At 38.5% G+C, this 20,432-nt stretch overlaps 1 protein-coding gene across 6 annotated transcripts in view; it reads left to right on the top strand.

Moving 5' to 3' along the window:
- SLC4A4 (solute carrier family 4 member 4) overlaps positions 1-20,432 on the top strand; it is a 457,437-nt gene that overhangs the window by 383,753 nt on the left and 53,252 nt on the right. For all 6 annotated transcript variants that reach the window (XM_059385129.1, XM_059385136.1, XM_059385120.1 and 3 more), the window contains 3 exons: positions 3,304-3,417; positions 5,158-5,319; positions 19,504-19,682. In XM_059385129.1, coding sequence (XP_059241112.1) covers positions 3,304-3,417; positions 5,158-5,319; positions 19,504-19,682 — 455 coding nt within the window. The remainder of the gene's footprint in view (positions 1-3,303; positions 3,418-5,157; positions 5,320-19,503; positions 19,683-20,432) is intronic.

Here is a 20,432-nt window from a genome sequence, read left to right on the forward strand (position 1 = left end):
ATATATATTATATTTCTTCCACAAATATATATTCATGTGTATTAGTTTGGTAAACTGATAACTAAAATAGATTATTTATTTTAGTTTCCTATAGATGGTATGTCAAATTATTAGAAATATGAGGGTTTAAAACAACATAAGTTTATTGTCTTAAGATCTGGAGGTCAGAAGCTAAAATGGGCCTCAGTGCTCTAAAGTCCAGGTGTTGACAGGGCTGTGTCTTTTCAGGAGGCTCTGGGAGAGAATACATTCCCTTGCCTTTTTCAGCTTGTAGAGCCTGCCCACATTCCTTGGCTCATGGCCCCTTCCTCCATCTTCAAAGCCAGCAATGACCAGTTGAGTCTTTCTCACAGTGCATCACTGTGACACTGACTCTTCTGCTTCCCCTTTTCATTTATGAGAACGCTGGTGATTACATTGGACCTACCAGAATAATCTTGGATCATTTCACCAATCTCAAGGTCATTTGATTAGCAACCTTAATCTGTATGTGTACTAATTCCTTCTAACCACACAACATTACATATTCATAGGTTCCAGGAAATAGGATATTTATTTACATCCTTAAGAGGGCATTATTTTGCCTACCACACGATCTGACCTAAGTTTTAACATGACTATTCTGGGTTACCTTGACAATGTACTGAAGGGAGACGGGCAAGTATAGAATCAGGAAGATAAGATAAGCAGGAAACCACAGGCGATATAATGGTACCTTGGACAGGAGAGCAGTGGGGGTGGTGAGAATTGACAGCATCCTGAAAGGTAATTTGCTGACCTATGAGATGTAGGATGTGACAGAGAGAAGAGTTATGCAAGTCGTTCAAAGTTTTTGGCCGTAGCCATAGAAAAAAATTAATGGCCATTAATTAAGATGGAGAGAAATACTGAAAGCAGGTTTAGGACTTAAGTGTTCAGTTTATGGAAGGGTAAGAATGAGTCTAATGTCCCAGGTGTCTGGTAGTGATTCCAGTAATATAGGTCTGTTCCCTTGCAGGGCCAGAGGTATAAGGCCCCCTGGGGCTTTCTACCAGGGAATTGAAGATTGATTCATTTGCTACCCTCTACTTCCCTTCTGTTTATGAGAAAGAGGAGCACTGTCTTTTTAATAACTATTCCCCTTTTTTGAACAACTTCTAGCATGTCTAAATTGTCAACAAATTGGATTTACTGGATAAGGACTGGGAGGGTGATAAAAAAGAGAGAGATAACTTCTTTTTTGCCTTTGCAAAAAGACCTCTGGTCTTCCCATGATTTATAACCTACTGGACTGGAGAGATTGTTGTAACATCTTATTATATTCTTGAACCTGTTTCATATGACCATCTTTGCCAGACCATTCTGAACTGCCCATGTCAACACTTACTTGCACAAAGCTTAAGAGATGGGAGTTTCCCCCCAGTACTGAGCCCTGGGAAACATCCTTTTTCTGCAGGGGTTCCAAATACTTCCAACCAAAATCAGCTGAGTGGCAGTTCCATATTATTACTGGGCTTTTATATCTTGTTTCTTGGAATTGATGATCCCTTCTAAAGACCTCCTGATGGTAGATTATTTAGTTTTTCCAGTTGTTTCTGCAGCCAAAGAGGTCTCATGGAACTTGAAATAATAACAGTTAACATATATTAGGAGAGTTTATTATGTTCCAGATGTTATGTTAAGCACTTTCATGGCTTATCTTATTTAATTCTTTATAATGCACTGGTGAGGTTGTAGGGATTATTTTGGCTACATTTTACAGATGGGAGTCGTTGAAGCTAAGAAAGGCTAGATATTTACAGATAGGAAACAAATGTGCTAGAGTTCCAACCCAGAAACTATATTCCAATCCAGAAACCTGCTGCACTATATTTTTCTCCCCAGATTGATCCCTGCCCTCTTTTTGTGCTTGACATTATTGTGCAATTGGTGCTAGTTTGCCCCTAACATAGTCCATAGCTGGCTTTCTGCTTCTTCTGTGTACTGCTTAAGAGAGCTAAGCGTAGCAGAACCCAGCCCTTCAAAAGGGAAAGGAGCTCCTAGCCAAAAGGGCCATCTTTGATCTTGCTGCTGGTTAGGACCCAAGGTTCCTGGCACTGGGCAGTGGTCAAGAAGAGAGCATGATGATGGCCTTCAGCATATCCACTTGCCAAGTACTTGCGTTCCTCAGTTTCGTTCCTACCGAACATCTGACTGCAGTAGTCCACCCTACAGAGCTGTGCAGGTACTCAGCCCCTGCCTGGTCTCTTCATCCAGCGGTACCAGAACACTGACTGCTCACCCTGAGGAAGCTTCACCACTGCTGAGTCCACCCTGATTTGCTTAGAAGCAGGCTGCCTTGGGTATGCGACCTTCACGAGGACATGGACTGTGTCTGTGTTGTTCACTGTGGTAGCCCTAGCACCAGAGTATAAGGCACTGGGTAAATTCTTGTGCAGTGATCAGATGACACACCATGTGCATGTACTTACGGGGACAAGATATCTGTGCTCTAGTGGGGCTCCAAGGCCATTGTCTGGACCACTGGATCCCACTGTGGAGATGCCAGTAGTCCCATGCTCTCCCACTGCATTGGAGAGGTTTGGGTTTAATGCTGCAGCCCATAAACGCCAGCCCTTGTCTTGACCAGAGGCAGATATTTTGGAAGCTTCAAGTTTGTCAGCTGGTGGCAGCTACACTGAAGAGATGGTGGACAAGAGATGCCCCACATAGAAGAGACATTAAGCACTAGCCTACAGTGAAAAATATTTTCTTTGTCAAAGGTGATGACATCATCACATTTCTCTCTTCCATCATCTCTGAGGTCTTGAGTCCACTCAGTCACTTAGAACCTGTAACCCCTCTCCTGCTAGATTCGCTATCTTTTCAGATTACTTTATGGAATTATCTTGCCTTGTACACAAGTGCTATTTCCCAAATAATAAACAGAATTCTTTATTTTTGTGTAGATTTTTACAGTGTGCCGTGAGATTTCATCCTTATGTACATATCCTTGTGCTGCATACAGGAAGAGTGTTTGTATAGTATTTCAGAAATATATTGTCTATGATTCCCTTCCTCTGCCTACACACCACACACACACACACACACACACACACACTCACTCTGATCTGTCCTGTGTAGATTATGTCTGTTCAGATGAGAAAGTGATGCAAAATCAATTTGAAAAATAATCTCTCTGCAGTGGAGACACCTCCTTTAATTTGCTGGTGATGCATTACTATAAACCGCTCGCTGATACAGAATACTTTGCTCATTGCCAACACAGGCAAATATATTGACCTGGTGCTAAATAGTCCCTGGTTTCTTTTTTATTTTTTTCAGGCAAGAAAACTGATCAGTGACTTTGCCATTATCCTGTCCATTCTCATCTTTTGTGTAATAGATGCCCTGGTAGGTGTGGATACTCCAAAACTAATTGTGCCAAACGAATTCAAGGTAGGTGAACTTCTGCTTTGGGTCATTCCTGGGATGCTATGGCTTTCTTTCCCTGTTATATTTTGTTGTATGTTTTTGAGTTAGTTTTGTATGATTATCTGTTTCTTTATTTCAGAAGTGGTCTTTTGCTAGGCATGTGTATACACTTTGTCTATTTCTTCACTAAAATCAAATGCCTGATTAGGATCAAGTGCAAGATTCACATTATACTGATTTTTATGGAAAAATACAAACTCTGCTTTATATTTTTAGAGTATTTAAGATAAGCTAAAGTATTTCCATACAACTTATCACCTTGAACCATATAGTAATTCTAGGATGTAATGTTACTATCATCATCTTGATTTGATGAAGTTGATGTTGGAACTCATAAAGATTAAGGGAAATGCCCAAGATTATATTACTTATTCACTGCTCTTTTCCTGCTACCAAACTACCTGCCATATACACAAATTTGTATGTAAAGTGCATTTTAATTATTACAAAGAAGATACAGGAATTATTCATTTTATAGATCTGTTGGTATATGCAGGCCTAATGGGTAAAATTCACGTTTCGGTCATTCTTACGTGCCCCTCTGTAATTTTTCATTATGTCTTCCACTTGTTTTGTAGAACACTCCTCACCTCTCTCTCTCCATCATTGAGACTATACACTTGCTAAGAAAAATTAAACTAACTGCAGTTTTAGCTTAATAACTACTTAATGAGGAAGGGGTATCTCTGGTATAGCAAACTGTTGCACTGTCTCTGCCATGTCATACTCATTAGCAAAGATAAGTTTTCAATCATTCAATGATTAGTTCACTTAAGTTAATATTTATTGAATGTTTGCTTTGAGCTAGGCTCTTTATAGGGGGTTTGGAATGCACTGATGAACAAGAGAAAGTTCTTCCCTTCCCAGTTCTCAACCTGATAAAGGTAGTAAGATGTGGATAGATTCAGTGATGTGGTTACGAGCAAAGGGGGATGGAAGACAGAAAGGCCTTCAGAGAAGTGACTTTCTTGATAGTAAATGTGGAGAAAATAATTCATAGGATTCTGTTTTGGGTTATTTGCATTATTTAGCATTAGGAAAAGGAAAGGGAAAAAAAATTTTTTTTTCCATGTAGTACAGATGTATGATCTGACAGAGGATTGATGGAGAACTGGAAAAACAATTGTATTTTTCATTTTTGGTAATATTTCTGAGGATTTAACCAGTGATTCTGGCTCATTTTTTCATATGTATAGGAAAGACAAGAGTATTTAAACAAATTCAATTATAACATATACAAATATTTGTAGATGTTTCTATCTTATATTCTGTGAAACAGTTACAATCTGACAGTAGTAGAAACAACTTCAGTATAATTGTCAAAATTCATGGACAAAATGCAATGTCATTTTGTCATTTTTTTGCCTGTGTCTTTACTATTTGAGCATTTCTTACAGTGCCTCTTGACTTAAATCACTGTCTTGCATCTTGAGTCCTTATCTTAGATCATCCTAAATGCACAAAATGGCATTTACCTATTTCCCTTCAGCCTATATTCTTATTCTCCTTCATTTAAAATACTGCCTTAAAATGACCACCTTCAGGAAGTTTTTGGTGACTAATCTTTGTTTAACCTATACGTAAGACTGCTTCTGTTTTTGAATATGTTGTCTCTTCAGAAATAAAATTGTGTCTTTCCCATTGATTTTTTACCAAATAGTATGTTTTAATATTACTTGGAAAATGTTCTCTCTCTTCTTCAAGCCAACAAGTCCAAACCGAGGTTGGTTTGTTCCACCATTCGGAGGAAACCCCTGGTGGGTGTACCTTGCAGCTGCTATTCCTGCTTTGTTGGTCACCATTCTAATTTTCATGGACCAGCAAATCACAGCTGTGATCGTGAACAGGAAAGAACACAAACTCAAGGTAAATGTTCATAACAGTGCTCATTATTGCCTTCTACTTTCTTTATAGTACTTGAAAATACAAATTTATTCAAAACCAAGGCAATTTTTGTGAGAGTTAGATTATAGCTAATATTTCTGACTTGGCAGAGTCACAGATCACTTTGTATTGACACATGTCCTTGATGTAATACTTTAGGAAGACCTCATTTAAAACTGAAAAAGTTGAAATCATATTTCCTTCACCACCAAAGAGGACAATGTAAACTGTTTACTGCTCAGCCACTGTCATCCTACATCTGATTTTAATGTGGTAACTGTCCCTAATGAAGACAATGACAAATACTTTTTCTGAGACTGTTCAGATAAAAGCATGTTTGTTTTTAATCTGTTGACTTGGTGAGTTACAGTAATAGATTTTCTGTTGTTGAGCCAACATTACAACCTAGTAGAATATAGTTTTTTTAATACATGGTTTTTATGTCTTTATGTATAATTTTTACATAGTTATATAATATATAATATACAGTGATTTATATATGTATATATTAGGGATTTTTGCATCTATGTTTACGAGTAACATTGGCCCATGGATTTTCTTTCTTATAGTGTCCCTGTCTGATTTTGGTGTCAGGAATATATTATCCTTATAATGAACTGGGGAGTGTTTCTCCTCCTATTCCACTTCTATTCCATTCTGAACTAGAGCACAATATTCTCTTTATTATATATAACATGCCAATTATCTTTTCTGTGAATGATCAAACATGCTTATAAAACTATTGGGGCTGAGTAGTTTTTGGGTGGAACTTTTAAAAACTGATGATCAGAATGTTCTGATGAGGAATAACATGGAGGACATTAGGAGAAGGAAAGGAAAGGTGAATTGGGGAGATTGGAGGGGGAGATGAACCATGAGAGACTGTGGACTCTGAGAAACAAATTGAGGGTTTTGGAGGGGAGGCGGGAACGGGGTTTGGTGAGCTCGGTGGTGGGTGTTAAGGAGGTCACGTATTGCATGGAGCACTGGGTGTGATGCATAAGCAATGACTCTTGGAACACTGAAAAAGAATAAAAATAATGTTCTGATGATTATAAAACATTCATAATTACTATTTTTTATTTTAGAAGCTTTTCTATATTTTGTTCCAGTTCCCAATATTTTCAAATTTATTGATACGTTGTTTATGGTATTCTCTTTTGTTATTTTTCTAATCTGAACCTGTTACTTTTCACTTTAAATCCTAATGTTATTGATTTGTGCTTATCATTTTCCTTGATCTATCTAGCCTGTCGTCTTTCAGTTTTATTAGTCTTTTTTCAAGGGAACAGTTTTTTACTACATTCGATTTTTTGTACTGTCACATTGTTTTCTGTTACTATTTCTTTATTTGTTTTGAAACCATTTTAAGTACTTCCACATTTTTATCTAGTTTATCTTTTCAGTGATTTGGACTTTTTATGTCACTCTCTTTGTTTCTAGTAATGCTTTTTGTCTTAAAGCTTATTTTACTTTGTTCTAATAAAGCTAGGGTAACTTAATTTTCACTCCTCTGATATGTATTTTTCTGTTCTTTTACTTTCAGTATGCATTGTGTCCCATGTCTTCTTGGACATAACACATAGGATCCATTTTTGTTGTCTTTTCTCTTGACTAAAACATTTAATCTGTTTAAATGGATAATGACAACGAAAAGATTTGGATTCATTTTTACCACATTATTTTTGCTTTCTACCTGCCTAACTTTCTCTGTATTCTTTCTCTTTTATTCTCCTTTCTTTCCCTCTTTTAGGTTGATACAGTTTTATTTTTTTTTTTATTGTCTTCAATCTAACTTGTTTTCTGTTAGTTTGGAAGTTAAACATTTTATCTTTTCTCTTAGTGATTATGTTGTATATTTTAATATGCATCTTTAAGTTCTGAAGCTAGTCAGCATGTTTATCTTTCTGCTGAAATACACTAATGGCTAAAGAATGCTTTAATGTTGATATTCCTTCCTGAGTCATATGTTGTTACTACCCAGATTTGATTGCTATCTGGATTTAAAAATACAGTTAGACATGGTCAGTGTTTTTAGAATTATATACAGGTTTACCATTTTCTTTGCTCATTTCCGCTCATTCTCTCTCTCTCTCTTATTTATTTATTTCTTGCATTTCAGACCTTCCATTTTCAAATATTTTTCTTTAGACTGAATTATCTCCCTTAAATAGTTCTTACTAGACTTATGAAATTTTTTCTGTAGGGATCTTTGGGTAGTAAACTCTTCATTTCTGTTTGTCTGAAAATGCTTTTGTTTCACCCTCATTCTTGAAAGATAGTTTCTCTGGATATATAACTGTAGGTTGAAAGCTCTTTTTTTCAGCATGTAGAGGCTGTTTTCCATTATTTCTGACTTTCATAAAAGTGAACTATCGGTATAATTTTCATTCCTTTGTAAGTAATTATTCTTGTCTTTTGGATGCTTTTATCATTCTTCTCTTGTGTCTTTATTCTGGAGTTTCACTATAACTTGTATTAGCATAGATTTCTTTTTATTATGTGTTGGATAATTGGGTTTCCAGTCTTATATTAATTATTAGATTATTGAATCTTCTTGCCTTTCATCAATTGTGGAATATTGTAAGTCTGACTCTTTCAAGCTCTAATATATTCTTCTGGAATTCTGAGTAGAAATTTTTTTTTGTATACCCGCATCTTGTGCTCTACTTCTGTTAATCTGTTTTTGGTTTGGGGGTTTTTATTTTTGTTTTTGTTTTACATTTCCTGCCTTTTGGTCTCTGTGTTATATTTTGGGTAATTTCTTCAGATCTTTCTCTTTATTAAACTCTTTATTCTGTTGGTTCTATTCTGTCATAAACCAGCCACTGAATTTTTCCTTTCAAGAATTATACTTTTTTATATTTACAACTTCTATTTTGTTCTTTTCCAAATCTCCCTGTTCAGTTTTGATACTCCTGAATTCTTTCTTCTTTTTCTTTTGCTTTCTTTTTTTTAAAGACTTATTTATGTATTTGAAGGAGAAAGAGACAGAGAGACTGAGCAGGGGGAGAGGGAGACAAGCAGACTCCCTGCTAAATGGGGAGACTGACATGGGGCTTGATCCCAGGACCCTGAGGTCATGACCTGAGCTGAAATCAAGAGCCAGGCACTGAACTGACTGAGCCATCCAGGTGCCCCTTTATTATTTTTACATATACTTTTTTATCTATTGTTTTAAACATTTGCTGTCTTTGCTGGTTTGATTTTGAACTTTGTTTTCTTGGCTGACTCTTATTTCTGGTGTCTGTCTACCTCATGTCTTTTTTTTTTAAGAGAAAAAGTTATGTGCTAATTTTCTTATGCCAGTGCTTCAAAGCCTTCCAGAGAAGATTTTATTTGCTTCTGGGATGTATAAGAGAGTCCAAGCAGCCCAGGAACACTTTACTTTTATTTATCCCTGTAAAAATATTTTATTATGGAAAATTTTAAACATATATAAAAGTAGACAGATGGCATAGCTCCAGATACTTATCACCCAACTCCCCAACTCTAACAGTTATTGACTTCTGTCTAGTCTTGTGTGCTTTATATCCCCAGCATATTATCTGCTTCTTATAACTCTGAAGTAAGTGTAGACAGTATTTCATATTATTCGTAAACTTTTGAGTTTGTCCTTCTAAAGATAAGATCTGGGTTTTAAAAATTTTTTTATTTTAGAGAGAGAATGCATGCAAGAGAGTTTGGGGGGAGGGGTTGGAGAGAGGGAGAGAGAGAATCCTCAGACAGACTCCCAGGTGAGCTGAGTGAAGAGGCCAAAAGGGACTGGATCTCAGGACCCTGTGATCATGACCTAAGCTGAATTCAAGCGTCATCTGCTCAACAAACGGAGACACCCGGGTGCCCTAAGATCTGTTTTTAAAAGCATGACCACAGCACCACTATCAGTCTACAAGGTATTAATAAAATTCTTTAATATCATCAACTCTCCAGTCAATATTTAAATTTACTAATGTGTCATAAATATAATAAACTTTAAAGTATAGCTTATTTGGTAAAATCAGGATCCAGTTATATTTCAAATATTATTATCTTAAATCTTCTATAAACTTTCAGTCTGTAGGTTTTCTCCTCCCCACCCCTCAGCCCCCAGTCATTCTGTTTGGTTTCCCTAGTAATTTATTTGTTGAAGGCAACCAGGTTGTTTTTCAGTTTATCTTTAGCGATATAACAGGCCACCTGAAAACTTAGTGAAACAACAATTTATTACCATCTCATGTTTCTTTAGGTCGACAGGGTTCAGGGGGCTACTTCTTGCCGACATCTCTCCTGTGGTTGCAGCCAGTGTCACCTGAAGGGTTCACTGGGCTAATTGTCCAGGATGGCTTCTTTACTCACACCCATGTCTCGCATACCTCGTACCTTGATGTTGCTTGGTGTGTCTGTTTGTCTGACTTCTCTTTCACCACGTGGCATCTCCTCCTTCAGCCTTTCAGTGTGGGTTGCGCTTCTTGTAGCATGGCAATCTTGACCTGTTTGTACTTGGCACATGGAAACTGACTACTCAGAGTTAAGAGTGAAACATGCAAGGCCGCTTCATGGTTACACCTGAAACTGGCAAAACTTTATTCTTTATTTTGTTGTTGTTGATTGGTCAAAATAGTTCCAGGACCTCGCTCCATTGGATGGGGCAGGGAAGGGCTCCATTGTTTGATGGAGTAGTGGCAATTTTTTACTTGTAGAAAAATATGCAGAATAGGAGATGTCTTTCCAGTCGTTTTTGGAAAATCTGTCAAATTTGGGGACAGCTGGATTGGCTTAGTCGGTTAAATATCCAACTCTTGATTTTGGCTCAGTTCATGATCTCTGGGTCCTAGGATCCAGCCCTGTGTCTGGTTCTGTGCAGAGCTGGGAGTCTGCTTGAGGATTCTCTTTCTCCCTCTCCCACTGCCACACCTCCACCTCACACACACTTTCTCTCTAAACAAGACAAAACAAAACAAAAAAACAAAAAAACTACCACATTTGCAATATAGAATTTGCATAGTCTAGCTTGTTTCCCTGTGGTGTCATTTAGCGTGCTCTTTGTCTTCTGTATTTTCTTTAAATTAGTCATTGAATTCAGAAGTTCGATGAAGCATAGTTTGTCATTTCATATCTATATCTTTTTATTTTTGAGGGTACGGTGGCAAGACATTCATAGAAGGTCAGGATCATTTTACATTACACTTTTGACGTCAGGTTTTCTAGACCATAGAAATAATGTGAATTCCAGCTTCAAATTTAATGGTACGTTTATAGTTAGAAATACCTTTCGAGATTCTTTTTTTCTTATGGCATTATATCTATAGATAAGGCCTAGAGAGGCATGTACCCCCCACTGACTTTGTAGGGTGTCTTATTTCCTAGTTAGCCAGCTGAATATGCTGTGTTTAGAGTATCCTGATTCCATTTCAAGGGATGCCTTTCCTTTATACTCTTAACCCCGTATCCCTAGAGTTGGTCTGCTGTCCCTAGAGTTCAGATGGTCATTCTAAATCCAGGTGCTAAGGTCTCTCAGGGTGGGCCTAAGCCCCAGGGCTTACTGACCCTATAGATTCACTCTTTCTTGTTGCCATTGTTTTTTGTCTCCTGTTGCTTCTTTTACTTTCTGGTAGATAAGCCATGATTTCTAAAAGATATTTTCTGTATTTTGTTCAGCATTTTTAGATGCTCTATACTGGGAGGGGTTTCAGCATTGATTTAGTTTTAAAGGCTGGAAATGGATGATTACTAATGTATTTTATTCTGAAAAGAGTTAGGAAGCACATTTTTAATTTTGTTATATAGTTGACCAGATTTGTTATGTGTCTTTGAGGTGAATACCTATTTACTTTTGCTTGTTAGGTTCTTATTAATAAAATTCAGAATTTCAAGTTTAACACATGCAGAATTGGTAAGATATAGAATTTTTAAAAAGATTTTATTTTTAAATAATCTCTACATCCAGTGTCGGGGCTCTAGCTCAGAACCCCTGGATCAGGTGTTGCATATTCCACTGACTGAACCAGCCAGGCATTGCTGATAAAATAGGAATTTTTAAAAATTCTCCTATTCCTTATAGAAAACACTGGGAAATCAAGACATATTAAGGTTTGCCTCTTAAAATAGGAATTGAGTATATAAAAAAAATAAGTTTTCATCACTTTCAGAAATTGCTTCTTTGAGATCATTTCTTCGAATGACAGTAGTTACAGATGAAGTGCCAGTGTTTTGACACAAATCTCACGATACCAGTGGATGAAAGACTTTTCACTCTGGATATTGTCTTATTCACATTTTGTTGGGAAAGATGGCTGTGGACTGTGAACATCAGAGATCCTGTCTAAATTTAAAGGGCCCTGACTGCTATGAAATTGATTTAAAAGAGAAACCTGAAACAGCGAGAGAGAAGGAAGCTTTGTAATATTAAAAGCAGCATGTTTTGAGGTGGTATTTGCTTTGGCTCTGTGTCACGTGGCCCTGGCTGGCTGACTGCCCTGCTGGGATAGGATCCACCTTTCCACTCTGCTGAATAGCTCCGTCTTGATGTAGGAGCGCCAAGCTATTTGGCTTTTCTTGGCCATCATTTTGGTTAGTTACATCCCTCCTTCTCCCTGCAGAGCACTCAAAAGCAAACAGAGTTCAGCAAGGTCATGACTTCTCCAAGGTTATTGCCTGAGTCACTGCAGAGGTAGAAAAAAAAAAGCCCAAGCTTTACACTGCAAAGCAAGGGATACTTCTCACCAGGAAAATGATTTTAAGTATGTGGGAGGGAGAAGTAGGCTAGGGTAAGTATCTAGACATAGAGATAAGTTGGTGTATCAGTAAATTTTCTGATCCCCTCTGTAGTAAAACTCTTCACTTGAGGTCACTTTCTTGGGTCACTCCAAAATTTGCCCTGTTTTATTTTTCCTTTCTATTCCTGTTATCATAATCTTAAATCCAGTCCTTTTATTTCATGTCTAGACCATCCTAACTGTTTAGTCATGAGTTAATAATCAGGTTCCCTTGCTTCATTTCAAAAGCAGCAATTTAAGTGTTGTTCTTATATGTCAGTCTTATATTTCTAAACCTTCACCCCCAGCCCTCTAAACATTTGCCCCTTGAAGAAAGTTCATTTGATTAGCCTGGGAATTAAATCTCTTTGTGATATGTTTTTAACTTAAATTCAGCACGATGCCCTCCACATACTATCCCATGCTCAGATCAAAGAGGTTATTGGTTTCTCCTCAACTCTGGCAGCATCTCCTGCCAGTTATTCCAACTCTCCTGTCCACCCTCGATGGTTACCACTTACCAAAATCCTTCCCATCTTTTAAGAATCTCCAGATATAAACTTGTCAGTGGAGCCTTCACCCCTGATGTGATTTCTGTGTTTTTATTTTCGCTCTTGCTACGATGCATTACTCTGTAGCACTGATCATATGATGTCTTGCATAGAGGTTAGATTGTATAATGACTTTATCTCCTTTTCTGGGCCAGACATTTTCAAGGAAAGGATATGTTTTAGTCCTTTCTCCAGCTCTGTTTTGTGACCTATCACGATGATTTCCATGTAGTAGGCTCAGTAAGTACATAGTGAACAATTTGGTTATCTTGGGCCACATGGTTCTCAGAGCTGTTGTGCTGTGTGAGATGGATGATAGCTGAAAAGCTTGCCACCCCATCGCCAGTTCTCACAGTGAGAGCTCATATTATTCAGATCCCTGTTTAGATGTCATCACAGTGGGAAGTTTTTGTGGGTTTACTCTAGACATTGTTAAACAGTTTATCCTCTGTACTTTGGGTGTCTCTTTCAAACCTCTTTGAATCTCTGTTTAGAGTGCTTTATAATTTGTGTACAAATCTGAGTCCTCTCATCTGATTGTGAGCTCCTTGTGGGGAGGAACTACGTCATGGTTCTTGGTGTCCCCATAAACCAGCTTATTGTCTGGACCTTTGGGGGCTCCTAGCATGGGTGTTTATTCTGTGTCTCTGCATGTGTGTGTGCACTTCTCCTGACCTTTGCTGTCATCTATTTACCCGATGTAAACTTTAGACTGCTAGACGAGTCTTTTTCTCCCATAGATTTTGATTTCTGTGGATTTATTCCAACTGACTTTTGTTCTATACTAGTGAAGCATATACAGTATCAAAAGGAAGTAACATTTTACTTCCTGTCCTACTTAAAAAAAAATATCTAGATTCAGAAAGTAGACTATCCTTTGCATTTATATTCATGAAGATGGGACTTTATTAAACTTTAAAGGACATACATAACCTTTGGACATTTTTTTGAGTCCTTGCTATATATGGAACACTTGTATTCGATATTGAAGACAAAAATTGTTTTTCTAAGTTATGGTCTCAGCCCTGAAGGAGTTGAGTGGATTTTCCTTATTGACCACTTAACTCTACCACCAAGGTTGGGATTGACTTGGCTTTCTTTGTGCCTTGTATCTTGCACATATAATAAATTATTTGCTTCTACATCTGGCCTCAACTAATAACCTACCAACCCCTTAGGGGCACATGTTCTGTCTTATTATTTTATCTAACACAAGGCCTAACATAGTATAGCGTGTTCATTGGGTGTTTATTAAGTAACGGTGTGCTAAGCAAAGGTATGAGCAAATGCAAAGGCCTCAGGTGGGAGGTATGTTGGCATATGGAAGAACAAATAACAGACCAGTGTGACTGGAACACAGGGAAATTAGTGATGCATGATGAGGTCAAAGGGAGTGGGGCCAGATCATGTAGAACAAAGGTTCTCAGCTGTATTTCTTTGTTGGTTGTGGCTGTCCTGTGTATTATAGGCTATTTAGCAACATCTCTGGTCTCTACCCCCTTGAGGTCACTTTCACCCTTTCCCCTAAGTTGTGATAAACAAAAATGTTTCTAGACATTGACAAGTGTTCCCTTGGTGGGGGGGGGGGTGCAAAATAGTTCCAGGAAAAACACTGATATGGAACCTTTTAGATGACTTTACTGTGTTTTATATTAGGCGGAAGCAGGAAGCTGCTGGAGGGTTTTGAGGGAAAGGGAGTTCCATATAATAATTGAGATTTTAAAAAGATTACTCTGCAAGGAGAGTGGGCTGTCAGGGACAGGAGTGAAGCAGAGACTTCTATGGTGAGGACGGCATTGAGGGTCAGGGGTTGCTTAGTGATGTGAAGGAAGTAGGGGAATTTAAGCTGGACCTTGAAGAGCGAGAACAGACTTAAATGTCAACACTTAGAAACAGGGGACCAGTTTGATGAATGCTGCAGAATGTGCAAGTCTTGTTTGATGAATGATGAAGCTTCAGGGATCTTTGAGGGCCCCTGTCATAGCATTGGGTGGGGAGCATCTCAGCATGGGCAGCCAGACAGGTGCTTGTCATCACTGGTTCTGTCCTGTTTGACTTGTTCATCTCCTCCTGGTCTTCCCTGCTCCCTCAACATTCCAGCCTGGATGGATGGCACCAATGCCGCATTTAATCACTCTCTCTAGCAGCATTCAGGGTGGAAGGAAGAAGTGCCAGAGTGGGGGTGGGTGAAAGGGAGTGGTTAGAAGGCCCCTGAATAATCCACGTAGGACATTAAGAAAATCTGCAAAAGGCAGTGTCAATGGGGAGGAAGGGTAAGGAACAACTCACATGCTATTTTTGAAAAATGTGGTTTTCTGTATTTCTTACAGTACTATTTCCAGTAAAAGTTCCTATATTTGAATACTGTTTTTATTCCATTCAAATCTAGTTATTCAGATACCCTTAGCTAAAGACACATTTTAGAGTTGGCTTGTTTTCATACGCATAAGTTCGTTTTGCAGGAACAACTTTTCTGACATAACCATTTGGGTTCCGGGTCTTTATGGCAATCATTGGAGCACTATGAATTTTTTAGCATTGCTTTTACCATTCTGGTCAACAAATATGTCTCCAGTGTTTACTGGAGGATGCTGTACTAGATAGACATTATAAGCCTCAAGCATTGAAATTTGGCAAAATGAATTCATGGCCTTTCCTTCTTTGGACTCAGTCTCCTTAAAATCTCTCCCATCTGTCCATGTCCTTCCTCCATACTATTACTTTAGTTAGAACTGGGTCAGCTCTGGCCTGGACTGGGGCAATCCTGTCATGTCCATCCTCTCTGTCTCCAGTCTTGACCACTTCCAGTATGTCCTCTACAAACCAAAAGAGCTGTCCTTCTAAATAGAAATCTGATCATATCACTTACCTACTTAAAAGCCTTTGATGGTTTCCCTTTGCTCTTAGGATAAAAATTCCAAAGTCTTTAGCAAAACATTAAAGATCTGAACTTCTTTAGCCTTATTTCCTACCTCTGCCATCTCCTTCTGGGCACCAACTCTTTTATTTTCTCAAAATGGCGGCTTATTTGCCTTTTTTATTCCCTCCTGCTTCCTCATGTCCTGCCTTCAGTTATGGCTCACATTTTAGGACTCAGCTTAAATACCACCTCCTAGGAATACCATCTTTGACTTTGGGCTTCATAACTTTTCTGCATGACATCCCAAGCTCGCCCCAAGTATAGAATACTGTGGTATTGCAAATGTCTCTTGATTTGTCTAGCTCTAGCACTACATTGTAAGCCACTTGAGGACAAAGACTGTGTATTATCTGTAATTGTACTTCTAGGATCTAGAATTTGTTCGATTTGTTCAATTTTGTTCAATTTGCCATTTTACAAATGAATCCGTGTATCCAACAAATGTTATCTAGAGTGTTCACCCAGCACTGTGCCAGGTTCTGGGCTCTCAGTGAACAAAAGCACCATGGTCCCTGTCATCATAGAGCTTCTGGGCCATGAGGATGAGAGGTGTCGTTCAAAGAATCATGCAAAATGTGACATTGCAAATGTGGCTAGTGCTGTGAAGGAGAAGTGGTGATGTTTTAAGAAGCTATAAGAGAGGGTTTAGTCTACTTCAGGAACTATAAGGAGTTCCCTGAGGTGATGGCACTTACACTGAGATTCAAGCATTAGTAGGAATTATCTAGATGAGGCTGGATGGGAAGAGTATTCCTTTTGGGCACAGGAATCACTATGTATGTACAGGCTTTTCAAGAGGAAATAACCTGACAAGAATGAATGCCTCATAGAACAGTGTGGCAGCAATGAGAGAGGGAGAATTGAGGATGAAGAGGGAACCAACCACACAGAGGCACCTAGCTGGGCCTTCAATTCATGCTGATGATTTCCCCTTCCTCTTAAGTGTATCAAGAAGTCTCAACATGGTTGAGGGAAAGGAAGACTTTTTGAAGAGAATGATGTCAGTGCACACAGTAATTATGTATCTACAATTATTTTCTCCCAGAGCTTTTATTTATTTTGGTGGTTTTGCATAGTTTGCTTTGTATTCTACTTTCTAAAGTCCTCATTGCACTCTCTTTGGTATTATATGGCCCCTTTTTGTTAGTCTCCAGGATATCTTGTTCAAACTTGTTTTTGTTGAAATAGAGCAAGAAAGCATGGATTTGGCACATGGTAGCCTACATGATACTTTCTACAGCAACTATTCTTTTGACCCATTGATATAGACAGTGTGTATATCCTTAGGTTATTACAGTTTTCTTTGTGCCAAGATTTGGCAATCCTGTCCACTGATCTCCATGTTGGTACCTCTACTATAGTCTTGAGTGGTTTAGTCTAAATAGGGCTTAAAACTAAGTAACATTTCCAACTATTGTTCATCTTCTTCCCCCACCCCCAACCAGGTTGTTCATATTTCTACTGATGAACAAATCAAGTTTTAATTTTTTGTATGGCTGATTAAGTGTTTATAGTTGCCATTCAGAAGAATGTATACATGCTATTTGTGATTCATTTTTTTTTTTGGCAAATATTAATTGAGAATTGACTATGCTCCACAAGCTCTAGTTAGGTATTCAGGATAGAGAGAAAAAGAGACATAGTCCAGGTCTTCCTGTTTCTTTTAGCTTATGTCAAGGACAGATAAATGCACACATAATTTCAAAATAGTGTGATGACTGCTGTGGTAAAGGAAAGCTTAGAGTTACAGGGGAACATTGAAGAGGAAATCTAACCTAACTGGGCTTACCCATCTCACCTGGACTGAGGCAGCAAAGCTACTAGAAAAGATAAAGGCTGATTTAAGTCTTAAGGATGGGTAGGACTGATTCACGGTAAGAAGGAAGAGTAGAGGTTATTCTGGGGAAAGGGTGCTAGGTGGGCAAAGACACAAAGGCATTAGCATATAAGACATGCTGAAGGAATTGCATATGATTGAAGGTGGCCATGGTATAGGATTGGGGCAGGGGAAAGATGAAAGATGGGGCTGCAGATGTGAACAGAGGCCAGATCATGAATGGTCTAGAGTGAGGTCATAAGACACATCCACAGGCAGGACTGAACAAATCTTGTGGATTCCATCTTAAAGTATAGTCAGAATCCAAATACTTCTTGCCATCTTGACTGCTACTACTCTGGCTCTAGCCATCACAATTTCTTACATGAATTATGGTAGCAACCTCCTTACTGGTCTCGCTGTCCTTGACTTTCTTCAGGCTGTTCCCAACACAATAGCCGTAGTGTTTAGTCCATAAATAAATAGGTCATGTCACTCTTCCCTTTAAAACACTCCAGTGGCTTCACATCATACTCCGCCTACAAACCCAAATTTTCATGGCTCTGCTTAGTATTTGGTACTATTTAAGATACCGTATAGTTTACAGTTTATTTACTTGTGTTGTTTATTGTCTCAGTAGAATGGAAACGTCTCAAATATGGGAATTTTTGTGTTTTAGTCACAGATATGACTTTAACATCCTTAACTGTGCCTGTTAATAAGTTGGTAGTAGTATTTATTCAAGTATTTATTCTAGTTGGAATGGAATGACTGAGAGCCAGATATATCATGATACTCACCTCATTAGTCATTGTTGAACAAGTTTATTTCAGCTCATTCCCACCCTTTGCCTTCCTTCCCCCTACCTTGTCCCACTCCCAATTCAGACCCTGTGGTTTCAGACCACTTGTATGGAAATGAACTGCTTTTTGAATACAGATCAACCTTTGTTCATGGTCAAACCTGGACTAAGTCAACGTGTGCTCTTCTTTCTTGTGTCAGCTGCCCTTGCCCTTGTTCTCTGAGAACATGATGAGACCCATGTTGGGGAGCCAGGGGTGAAATCTTGGCCTTTCAGTGAGAGGAGGGCAGTGTTCTAACTAACTGTAATTGGACCTGAACGATAACAGTCACCGGGTTTCTAGTGTAAATTATATTCTCACTTTTTAAAGCCAGAGTCTCCATTCCCTCAGATTGGTCATACTCTGGCTCTTGGTCCTTCTGCTTCCATGCTGTGAAAATGGACTGCTCTGTTTTTTCAGGCTCCATAGGGTATAAGCATTTGATTTCTTCATAAATAGAGCAGAGAAATATAACCACAGAATAACATTGTGGACACATTTAACAATATTTATTTAGTGAGTAAAAGAGCAAGACCTTTTGTTACATAGGCTGCTCCTCCAGTCAATAAATGTTATTATGACCAGTGGACAGTGTTTGAAATCAGCCCATTCTGATTAAGGGTGTATTAATTACCTTAATGATCATGTTTAATAGGTTATTAAACAATTATTTTCATATGCTATGAAAGGTGAGAAATCGTCTTAGGCATACCTTCTCAGGGTTGCTTTCAGATCTCTGGGCTGCATATGCTGACTACTCTCTAGATCAACAGCTTATTGCTAAACAGTCACACAGAGAAGGATTGCTGCCTGTTTCTAATTTGTTTATTGCGCTTATTGTTAACAACCACCAGCACCACCATTGCTACCGTCACCATTTTTTTGAGCTCCTACTATGCAACAACCACTACCTTTTAAGTTCCTATACAACGCTTTGCCTCTGTTACTGCACTGAATGATTGCAATAGCTCCTCAAGGTAGATCTTTATCTCCATTTTTTGATTACAGAATTGGATAGAGAGAGGATAACTAGCAATAAGCAAATGGTAAGTAAGCTGTGAACTTCAGTCAAGCTAGAGGAGGTGTCATGTGGCAGCTCTGTGTTTCATTGCTCAGGGGAATAATAGGAGGAAGATAAAGTCCCTTTCCTTGAAAAAATTACCTTGAAGTAGATATTCTTAGCAAGCCAAGTGAGTCGGGGTTTTTTTTGGTCATCTTAATTCCCATCTGGAAATAGGACAAGATAGAAAGATGGGATTTTTTTTTTTTTTTCATATGATTTTGTTACCTCTTTCTGCAGAAAGGAGCTGGATACCACCTGGATCTCTTCTGGGTGGCCATCCTCATGGTGGTGTGCTCTTTCATGGCTCTTCCATGGTATGTGGCTGCGACCGTCATCTCCATCGCTCACATCGACAGTTTGAAGATGGAGACAGAGACTTCTGCCCCTGGAGAACAACCAAAGTTTCTAGGTGTGAGGTATGTTTAAGTCAGAGGAAAACGGCTCTATGGAACACATCATGCTGCATCTATATTGTCGTTCATAGGAAATGGGCAGAATGGGAGGAGAAAAGGCTGGTAGTGATTAACTTATTCCTTTAGTTACTGTTCCAGAAAGGACTACATTTTCATTAGAAAGAGAGTCTTCAATAATTTTCTAGTTCACTTCTTATGTTACATAAATTTCCTTCAATTAATGAAGGCTAAATGATGCAACGTAAAAGCACAAATAGTCATTCATTTTCTTCACCGTGGAGCTCACTGCAGTGCTGTGGTACTTACTTGATCCCAAGCATCGTAAAGGCCAAACCATTTAACCTTCAGCTCTGTTGAGACTCCCCAGAACTCTTGAGTCTGCTTATGATTTTGAAGATTCTATAAAGGGAAAGGAATTCCTATTTTCCAGTTATTCTTCTGTCCCCATAAGCACAGAGAAACCTTGACCTCTAACTGTTAAATTTGGGCAGCCAGGAAGGGCTTGCATAAGACCTTCATACAGTGTTGAATACTTTTTGCAGCAAGCCCAGCTTCTAAGTGCTTGGGTGAATAGCTTGCAGGACAGAGCCATTGTTTCCCACGCCACAACAGTGGGTGATTCTTTCTTGGGGGCTGGGGGAGGGGGTGTTGGATGGGAATCCTATTTGTAAAAAAGTACTCTTGTTGTTTAGATTTGGAAATTAGACTGATGGGATTTATTGCACTCATGAAATTTTCCTGAGCTGTTTGTTA

The sequence above is a fragment of the Mustela nigripes genome, chromosome 1 (genome assembly GCF_022355385.1).
Source record: "Mustela nigripes isolate SB6536 chromosome 1, MUSNIG.SB6536, whole genome shotgun sequence".
NCBI classification, from domain to species: Eukaryota; Metazoa; Chordata; class Mammalia; order Carnivora; family Mustelidae; genus Mustela; species Mustela nigripes.